The sequence below is a fragment of the Bufo gargarizans genome, chromosome 3, assembly GCF_014858855.1.
Source record: "Bufo gargarizans isolate SCDJY-AF-19 chromosome 3, ASM1485885v1, whole genome shotgun sequence".
Classification (NCBI taxonomy): Eukaryota; Metazoa; Chordata; class Amphibia; order Anura; family Bufonidae; genus Bufo; species Bufo gargarizans.
Genome location: NC_058082.1, coordinates 99,320,898 through 99,331,763, shown reverse-complemented (window position 1 = coordinate 99,331,763; position 10,866 = coordinate 99,320,898). Strand labels below are relative to the sequence as shown.

The window sequence follows — 10,866 nt, the reverse complement described above, 5'->3', positions numbered from 1 at the left end:
GTTTTAAAACAAAAAAAATGTTTTAGTGTCCCCATATTCTGAACCAGATTTTTTTTTTTTTTTTTTTCGATACGGACACAGCGATACCTAATATGTATACTCTATTTCCCCCCCTATTATTTAACTTTATTTGGGAAAAATGAATTCTTTGTTTATTTTAACTTTTTTTACTTCTGTATTGGAATGCATTGGCTGTATGAGTAATACTGTGTTTATTACTTGTACAGCTTCCAGCCTGTGAGATCCAGGGGGCTGGATCTCGCAGGCTTGTCACCGGAAGGCAGTCCAGACCCTTCCCACCCTTTTACCGAAGTGGAGCTGGATTTCTTTTTTCTTATTTTTTTTTTTTTTTTCTTTTTTAAATCTTTTTATTGATTTTATGTCAAAGAAGATGGTATACAACAGTGGTGCAGTAAAGCATGTTTGTACAGTGGTAAACAAGCGAGACTTTACAAATAATGACGATTATGACAGGAGTACATTACTGGTTCGTTCTGGAGTGAAGCAAGTCAAAGAAAGTTAAGAAGATACTCAAAATAGAGAGATCAATCAACTCCTTTGAAACATTTAAAGCCCAGCCCCTGCAACCCATTATCTGGTACCTCCATATTAGTAAGGGCGAAAACTGAGTCAACCGATCATCTTGAGGCCAGTGCTTGCTTGAGACGCAAACTTATGTAGGTCTCCTATGTATCGGTAATGATTTCTTGGTGTCTGTCGCCCATACCACTATAAAGGCATCATCCATCTGGCCGAAGCGAGAAACAGAGAACTAGCACCCTGTATTTGACACTAATGATAATCAAGTGAAAAGGAACATAATAGAAAACTGAACATATAACCAAGGTAGATGGGGAACAAAAAAGGGGGGGGGGAGGAAAGGGAGGGTGAGGATAGAGGGGGGAAGATGGGGCTGACACGTACTAGCCACCAGTACATAGGTGAGAATCTGATCTTCATGACTGGGACAAATGAAAGTAGCCTTCTAGGAGCGAGCCGGAGTGACCAGGTATCCAACTGCATTGCTGCGTTTGAGGTTTGTGACAGGCATCACTGGCAAGTAAGGATATAGACCGGGGGGAGTTCATACATTGGCCGCCCATAAGCTAGGACCCGGGATGGCAGTATCCAACTCTGTAATTTGGTGAATAGTGATATGCTCTTTCTTTTCCCTCCAAGGGGACCAAATCTTAAGATACTTGTGATGAGAGCATGTTTTCCAATGGGATAACTCTTCTAATCTGGCTAAAGCTTCTACCTTTCCTCTCCACTGAGAGATTGACGGTGGTGAAATGGATTTCCAGTTAGTAGCAATTAGCAGTCTGGCAGCTGCCAGAAGGATATTCAAAAGTGATATTTTTAAGGTTGGCTAAGGGGTGCGAAAGTAAGGACAAAAGAGCTGTCTTTGGGCATGTAGGGAGTAGATCCTTTTTTTTTTCCCCAGAATGTCTCTAATTAATATAAAAATTGTCTCCCAATACTTTTGAATTCGAGGGCATGACCACCAAATGTGTAGAAAGGATCCTCTCCCTACAAGGCATCTCCAACATCTGTCGGAAGAGTTACTATACATCAAGTTCAATCTCACTGGGGTTAAGTACCACCTGGTGAGTACTTTGTATGCATTCTCTTGTATTGATACACATCTAGAAGACAATCTAGGTGCGCTCAATATGATTTTCGTTTCTTCTTCTGTGAATTTTAAGTTTAGATCCCTTTCCCATTCCTTTAAGAAATATAAGGAGGATGGGATTTCTAGCTGAAGTAGATTTGTAGAGACAGTGGAAATGATCCTTGTAGGGTAAAGGGTTTGTGTGACTAGTTTTTCAAACCAGGAAAGAGTTGTACTCATTCCTATTTTCTTAAGGGTAGGGTTTACAACATTCTTTAAACAAGAATATTGCACTTGACTCAGATTAAGTAATTGGAACTTCTATATTATATTTTTAGCGCTTAGAAGGGTACCCTCACTATCTGAGTTCTTCTAATGAAAGTTCGGAATTACGTAATTGTGAAGGGAAGATTTTAAAACTCTGTGTTAAGGTCAAGGCAGTCCTTGATATTCATGAGGGGGGAAGGGAAAGACATACAGTTATTTCTTATTTCTGGGATGTTCCATATTGATAGAGTAGTTGGAGTGAGTGGGTTATCTTTATTCGGGGATATGGCCTTTCCTGTCTCAGAGAGTAATATGGGTCTGATCGGGCAGCCGATCAACCTTTCCTCCAAGGGAATCCAAAGTTTGTGTTTAGGTTGCCTCAACAGGTCAATTATTCTATTAATGTGTACCGCTCTGTGGTATCTTGTGATGGAGGGGAAGCCGATTTCCTCCTTTTACAAAAGGAAGCAGAAGAATCTTGTTAGAGATTCTAGGTTTTTTTATCTCCCCATACATAGGAGGAACAAATCTTCCTGAAAGAATTGAAGAAGCTACTAGGCAATTTTATAGGTAGGACTTGTAGTAAGTAGGTGATCTTAGGCACTATAAGGGAGTTAAAAATATTGCGCCTGCCTAACCAGGAGATAAAGGAGGGAGACCACGAGTTTACAATATCTGGTATAGATTTTAGTAGGGGGGGGGGGGAGGGATTAGTCTCATAGAGTTTAGTTAAGTCAGATGTAATGTTTATGCCTAAGAATTTAATATATGATTGTGTCCATTCAAACGGGGAGTTTTTTTTGAGCTTTTTAAGAAGACTGGGTGGGAGATTTATGTTCATTGCCACCGATTTTGGCAAATTGATTTTAAAGTTAGCGATGAAACCAAATTCAGTGAACTTGTCGGTAGGCAGAAAGAATATGCAGCGGCACTCACCGGTAGCGTTCAAACAGCTTTATTCAGCCACAATCAGGCAGGGGGTGGACAAGTCAAACACGCAGTGACAGCGGCGGCCGTTTCGCGCTAATTGCGCTTCATCAGGCTGTGCTTCAATGCGCATCTGTGTCCGCACTTCCTTTAACCTCTAGTGCAGGCTGACGTCATACAAATGGACGAATCAGGCCGCACATAGGTGAAAGGGGTTGCACTCAACAACTAAAAACATAGACAAGTGCAACATGTTTGCAACATATCAGCAAGAAAACAGACACAAACATACAAGTAAATAGGACACATATGGATGTAAAATCAAGAATTTATGATTACAAATTCAGTGAACACTTTAATGATGGCAGGAAAAGCCTGTAGAGGATTGGAGACCATCAGCAGAAGATCATCTGCATATGCTGCTTGTTTGATCTCCAAGCCACCACAGCTCAACCCTTTAATTTCTTTAGACTGTCTGATAAACTGTAAAAGTGGTTATATTGTAAAGATAAAGAGTATTGGTGAAAGAGGGCATCCCTGTCTAGTCCCGTTATTAATCTGGAAAGGGTGGGAAAGGATGTCGTTTACTTTAATATTTGCACTAGGTGTGCCAAACATAGAAAAGATGGCCATAATGAAGCGTTCGGGAAATCCGAATTTAACCAAGGTATTTTTGATAAATGCCCAGGCCACCCGGTCAAACGCTTTTTCAGCATCTGTTCCCAAAACCACCAAGGGGGACCTAGCCTTTTTTGCCAAAGCTATAGTGTTGATGACTTTATAAGTGTTATCCTTACTTTCTCTGTTAGGCACAAAACCAGTTTGGTCAGGGTGCACCAGATTTTTCAGTAAAGGTTTTATTCTATTAGCCAAAATTCTCGCGTAAATCTTTACATCCAGGTTCAGCAAAGAAATGGGTCTATAGCTGGAACACAGACTGGGGTCCTTCTGTGGCTTTGGGATCAGGGTTACATGGGCATTAACCGTTTGCGGTAAAAACGCCTTACCTGAGAGGGCAGCATTATAAGAATTAAGTAGGTGGGGTGTTAACGTGTCTTTAAAAGAAATGTAATATAGTAAAGGGAGGCCATCCGGTCCTGGGGCTTTGCCCTTCGCCATTTGTTTTAGAGTGACATAAAGTTCAGAGGGCGTAATTGGAGTACAAAGCTTGGAGGCTTGCATGTGGGACAGAGATGGGAGTGAAAGACTACTTAAAAATGCTGTGGTTCTTTCTGCTTTCTCTGCACGAGTAATCTCAGAATCAGATTCATCTAGATTATATAGCGCTGAGTAGAAGTCATGGAAGGCGTTTGCAATATCTGTCATCTTTCACTAAATCTTTCTTATCGTTCAGAATAGCAGTGATCCTAGACTTCCGCTTACGTTGTCTTATCAGAGCCAGCATGAATTTGGTAGGTTTGTTACCGTGGGCAAAGAACTTCTGCTTAAGGCCTCTTTCACACGACAGTATGTCCATTTCAGTGTTTTGCGGTCCGTTTTTCACGGATCCGTTGTTCCGTTTTTTGCTTCCGTTGTGTTTCCGTTTCCGTTCCGTTGTTCCGTTCCGTTTTTCCGTATGGCAAATACAGTATACAGTAATTTCATATAAAAAATTGGGCTGGGCATAACATTTTCAATAGATGGTTCCGCAAAAAACGGAACGGATACGGAAGACATACGGATGTATTTCCGTATGCATTCCGTTTTTTTGCGGACCCATAGACTTTAATGGAGCCACGGAACGTGATTTGCGGCCAAATATAGGACATGTTCTATCTTTAAACGGAACGGAAAAACGGAAATACGGAAACGGAATGCACACGGAGTACATTCCGTTTTTTTTGCGGAACCATTGAAATGAATGGTTCCGTATACGGACCGTATACGGACCGCAAAAAACGGCCCGCAAAACGGAAAAAAAAAACGGTCGTGTGAAAGAGGCCTAAGGGCGAGGTATAGCTTAGCTGACTGATTATTTAGAAGTTCTTTCAGCTCCTCTCTGGTGGAAGCAAGTTCTACCAACTGGAGGTTTGTTTGGAGCTGGATTTCTTCAACCATATTGCAATACGTTATCCGGGCCTGACACGGGTCCTCCATGCTCACAGATGAAGGTGGGGCAGGTAAGAGCTGCTGAACTTTCTTTTCTTCTCCAGACCCTTCCCCCCCCCCCTTAGTCAGACCTCTCCAGACCCTCCCCCCCCCCTCTAGTCAGACCTCTCCAGACCCTTCCCCCCCCTCTAGTCAGACCTCTCCAGACCCTTCCCCCCCCCCCCCTCTAGTCAGACCTCTCCAGACCTTTCCCCCCTCCCCCCCCCCCCCCCTCCAGTCAGACCTCTCCAGACCTTTCCCCCTCCCCCCCCCTCCAGTCAGACCTGCACTGCATCTTATAAAGGGAAAAGTACAGTATCACAGGCAAGGGGGGCTTAGGGGCCCAGTTGCAACCGCTGCGACCCGTATAGTTACGCCAGTGTAAGGCCCCTTATAAATCAAATGAAAGCTTAGATGACCTACTGAAGTGGTGTTCAGTGCTTTTGGTTGCAATTTATATTTTATGTACAGGACATTAAAGTCTTCAATTACTTATATACACACAGTACAGACCAAAAGTTTGGAGACACCTTCTCATTCAAAGACTATGAAAATTGTAGATTCACACTGAAGGCATCTGTAAAACGCCCGACACCCCAAGAAGTACATGAGCTTCTTTGGGGGCGTCTTGTCGCGTGTTCCCGTACATAGACTTTAGCGGGAACGCGCGACAATGGGCGTTCGCTTGTCTCTGTATGCGTGATTGCAAACGCCCGTACAATCGCGCTTACAGAGCGCTCAATCGCGAACGCTCAGGTCTGAACCCAGCGTTAAGAGGTAGTCACCTGAAATGGTCTTCCAACAGTCTTGAAGGAGTTCCCAGAGATGCTTAGCACTTGTTGGCCCTTTTCCCTTCACTCTGCGGTCCAGCTCACCCCAAACCATCTCGATTGGGTTCAGGTCCAGTGACTGTGGAGGCCAGGCCATCTGGCGCAGTACCCAATCACTCTCCTTTATGGTCAAATAGCCCTTACACAGCCTGGAGGTGTGTTTGGGGTCATTGTCCTGTTGAAAAATAAATGATGGTCCAACTAAACACAAACCGGATGGAATAGCATGCCGCTGCAAGATGTTGTGGTAGCCATGCTGGTTCAGTATGCCTTCAATTTTGAATAAATCCCCAACAGTGTCACCAGCAAAGCACCTCCTCCTCCATGCTTCACGGTGGGAACCAGGCATGTAGAGTCCATCCGTTCACCTTTTCTGCGTCGCACAAAGACACGGTGGTTGGAACCAAAGATCTCAAATTTGGACTCCTCAGACCAAAGCACAGATTTCCACTGGTCTAATGTCCATTCCTTGTGTTCTTTAGCCCAAACAAGTCTCTTCTGCTTGTTGCCTGTCCTTAGCAGTAGTTTCCTAGCAGATATTCTACCATGAAGGCCTGATTCACACAGTCTCCTCTTAACAGTTGTTCTAGAGATGTGTCTGCAGCTAGAACTTTTGTGTGGCATTGACCTGGTCTCTAATCTGAGCTGCTGTTAACCTGCGATTTCTGAGGCTGGTGACTCAGATGTACTTATCCTCCGCAGCAGAGGTGACTCTTGGTCTTCCTTTCCTGGGGCGATCCGCATGTGAGCCAGTTTCTTTGTAGCGCTTGATGGTTTTTGTGACTGCACTTGGGCACACTTTCAAAGTTTTCCCAATTTTTCGGACTGACTGACCTTAATTTCTTAAAGTAATGATGGCCACTCGTTTTCTTTACTTAGCTGCTTTTTTTCTTGCCATAATACAAATTCTAACAGTCTATTCAGTAGGACTATCAGCTGTGTATCCACCTGACTTCTCCACAACGCAACTGATGGTCCCAACCCCATTTATTTATAAGGCAAGGAATCCCACTTATTAAACCTGACAGGGCACACCTGTGAAGTGAAAACCATTTCAGGTGACTACCTCTTGAAGCTCATCAAAATGCCAAGAGTGTGCAAAGCAGTAATCAAAGCAAAAGGTGGCTACTTTGAAGAACCTAGAATATGACATATTTTCAGTTGTTTCACACTTTTTTGTTATGTACATAATTTCACATGTGTTAATTCATAGTTTTGATGCCTTCCGTGTGAATCTACAATTTTCATGGTCATGGAAATAAAGAAAACTCTTTGAATGAGAAGGTGTGTCCAAACTTTTGGTCTGTACTGTAGTGTGTGTGTGTGTGTGTGTGTGTGTGTATATGTGTATATATATTAATTAGTGTTTAAAGGCTATGCACACCTTTTGGGGGCATATTTTTATTATTGCATTGTACTAATTTTGAGCAAAAAATATTTTTATAACTTGGCTTTATTAAAAATATATATTTTTTTTTCCCCTCCCTCTCTGTACAGATTCCCTAGTAGCACCCTTTTGATTTTCATTTTTTTTCCGTCAGACCAGTAACAGATGGACTCCTTTTCTCTGCTGATATTATAAACACTCATTAAAGCTCAATCCTTAAGCCCCTTGCACGTTTCCAGATGCATTGCGAATGCGTTCAGTGACAAATGCACAATTTCACAGGCAGTCATTCAGTTTTGCCTGCGATCGCGTTCAGTTGTTGCATGGGTGCAATGCGTTATGATGCGTTTTGCACGCGAGTGATAAAAAAACTGAATGTATTCAAACATCTCTTAGCAACCATACGTAAAAAATGCATCGCATCCACACTTGCTTGCGGATGCGATTTTCCACGCAGCTCCATTCACTTCTATGGGGCCAGTGTTGCGTGAAAATAGCAGAGTATAGAACATGCCTGTGATTTTCACGCAATGCACAAATGATGCATGAAAACCAATGCACATGTACACAGCCCCATTGAAATGAATGGGTCCAGATTCCGTGCAGGGCGCAATGCGTTCACATTGCACCCGCGCAGAAAACTCGCTCATGTGAAAGGGTCCTTATGTACTGATAAGAATGTCCCTTAAATAAGTGTTTTTGACCTCTCATTAGCTTAGAGATAAGGTTTATTAGATGACTGGCACAAAGTGAAAGTCACACAGCTAGAAAAAAACGTAAACCGTTTGACAGAATGGCTCAATATTTTTAATAAAGGCAAATAGAATTTTTTTTTTTACAAAAATGAGTAAAATGCAATAAAAAAAAATTGCATCTGAAGGTGTACATAACCTTTAACTACAGAAGAAAAAAATTACTATTAAGGGCTCATGCACACGAGTGTTGTTTGAAGCTTATGTGCATGAGCCCTTAATAGTACATTTTGACGGATCCATTTGATGGATCCGTTGTTCCGTATCTGAGTTTTTGGGTTTTTTTTTCTCTGATTTAAGGCCTCTTCTGTTCCATTATTCCACAAAACATATCCGTATGGTTTCCATACATGATCCATTTTTTGCGGGTCAGAAACGGAAACAGTAACTTATTAATCACCAAACACAGCATTTTTATAGTATGGATCCGCAAAATACGGATGACATACGGATGTGTTCCATGTGCGTTCCATATTTTTTTGCGGACCCATTGACTTAAATGGGGCCTCAGACTGCGATTTGCGGACAATAATAGGACATGCACTACTTTTTTGCTGAACATAAATGCAGAAATACGGAAAGGGAATGCACACAAAGTACCTTCCTTTTTATTTTTGCGGACCCATTGAAGTGAATTGTGCCATTTCTGAGACTACAGATCTGATTCCTATCTTCCAGAAACCATTCATGTTTTTCTGCTACTTGGAAAATGTGTAGGTAAGGGCCTTCTCTTCATACGGGCTCAATGTTCCCTTTCCTGTGCACCAGCATTCTCTTCTACAAGGAAAGAACTACGGTATATATGTTCTCTCTTTGAGAGATCTATATCGAATATACATAAAATGAATGGCACATACTTCTAGAACAATTTGCATTCATTAGGATCTTAATATACTTTTTTTTTATTATATACATTAATATGTGAAGTAGAACAATTGAAGCTCAAAAAACCTGTTCCTGCATTAATTTACCAAGATATATTTTAAAAAATACAACAAAATACAAATATGACCAAACATAAAAAGTCCATCACCTCCTATAATCCATTAGGAGTGAAGAATAATGTTTGTGGTCTAATCTATACATTTCCCTGATCTACAAATATTATAAACTCGGGAGAGGGAATGAAGTATTGATCCAGTATCAGTGGAGTAGAGGAGTTAGTGTACACCCTCTACATCGGAAGAGTCCAGATATTGGACTGGCTGTGGTCCATTAAAGTCCTCTGTCCCTGATGCAGGGATTAAATTCTTGACCACCCTTGCATTTCCATATACATCCTTATAGTTTATGTGGATCAGGATGGCTCCAAGCTGCGTGACAACTCCATTAATCTTTTTTGGTTGTCGATCACCTTCATATTCTGGATATAGGCCCATGTGGCTGCTGGACTTCTGAAATTTACAGAGTATTCTGAACCTGAAGGAAATGACATGATCATAATGTAATATGTGATATTTATTAATGCTCTTCCATGTATAGTTATTAAACACACACACTTTCCTTCAACTAAAAGTATTTTATAATTCATCATTCTTGAGATGATGTATAAGAAACAAACATTTAAATACAGAACTTAAAGAAAACCTTTTTTTAATATCTAAGGAAAGTACATAAATATCATAGGGGCTCACAGCAAAATGTAATATGGCCGCCTTGTCACACCCAGTTTGCTGCACTGTCTCCACTTTGATTGATGGGGCCCGGCAGGGAAAATGTCATCACACCTTGCTCTGTAGAGGGTGCAGCAGTTGCAGAGAGAGCTGAGCCTTTAAGTGCAACAGCAATGCCCCTGTTGCTCCTAGAGGCTCATGTGTATACAGTAAAACATCATGTTTCTCAGCAATGCGGGCACATATGGACATGGGACCAACACAGATGCCTTCAGCTGCCAAGCACACATATAACAGGTCAGCCAGTGTCATAGGTAGATATCTGCTGACAGATGCCCTTTAATGGGGTTGTCCCATCTGGACGTTTTTGACCGATCATGAATAATGATCTTTGATGCTGTAAGTTTGGATAATAACACCTGCAGTTGTGCCAGGATTTTAGATATGGATGCTAAAATGTGGCAACGTTATGGCCGTCTATACGAGGCCTTACCGTGTATCTCCACAGAACCAAGCAGTGCCTTCCTTTTCAGAATTGATGTGGTTTAATTGTCTGCTTTGCTGTGTAGACTGAGAAAAGGTCCCTCTGAAGCCTAACAGGGCTCCAATAAATATTAAAATGGCTTATGAATTTCTTTTTCAGGTGATTTCCATTCATTTCAACCACCATAAAGTAGACACATCCTGTTGTACTGTATGTACAGACAATATGGGAATGATGTGTGTGCCTCCAGTATTCTGCCCAAGGGAAATACATATATATCTGAATACTGAGTCCATAATGAAATAGATGAGACAACTAGCCCTATCAATATACATAAATTGACATGTCTGTATTTCCAGTGTTGTTATTCTACAATCCAAAGTCGCAAACTCACTTGTGGACATCCGAACATGAGTGGCTTCATCCAGGACGTGTAGTGGTCGTGACCGCAGAGGCGAAAGAGGAACTGCAGAGAGTACACATGTGACACTGTGACAACGTGCACAAAGAATGATTGCTAAACGTCATCATGCCTATTACTACTGACATGACAGTCATCCACAAATTCATTTTAAAGGCTATGTACACCTTTGGAGGCTATTTTTATTTATGATTGCATTTTACTCATCATTTTTGGCTTAAAAAAAAAAATCATATTTTCAATCTGCCTTTATTTAAAATATTGAGCCGTTCTGTCACAAAGGGTTAACTGTTTCTCTAGCTGTGTGACTGGTACTTTCACTTTGTGCAGGTCATCTAATAACCCTAAGAGGTCATAAACACTTATTTAAGCCACATTCTTATCAGTAAGATAAGAACTGAGCTCTAATGAGTGTTTATAAGGTCAGAGATAAGGAGCCGGTCAGCTCCCCAAATGACTGTAAAGACACAAAATCCACAGACTGC

The 10,866-nt window shown here is 41.5% G+C and overlaps 1 protein-coding gene across 2 annotated transcripts in view; it reads right to left on the bottom strand.

Moving 5' to 3' along the window:
* Window positions 1-8,488: 8,488 nt before the first annotated feature.
* Window positions 8,489-10,866, bottom strand: part of RAPGEF3 (Rap guanine nucleotide exchange factor 3) — a 101,727-nt gene continuing 99,349 nt past the window's right edge. For both annotated transcript variants that reach the window (XM_044284533.1, XM_044284534.1), the window contains 2 exons: window positions 10,355-10,426; window positions 8,489-9,282 (listed from right to left, as the gene is read on the bottom strand). In XM_044284533.1, coding sequence (XP_044140468.1) covers window positions 9,161-9,282; window positions 10,355-10,426 — 194 coding nt within the window. In that variant the 3' untranslated portion in view covers window positions 8,489-9,160. The remainder of the gene's footprint in view (window positions 9,283-10,354; window positions 10,427-10,866) is intronic.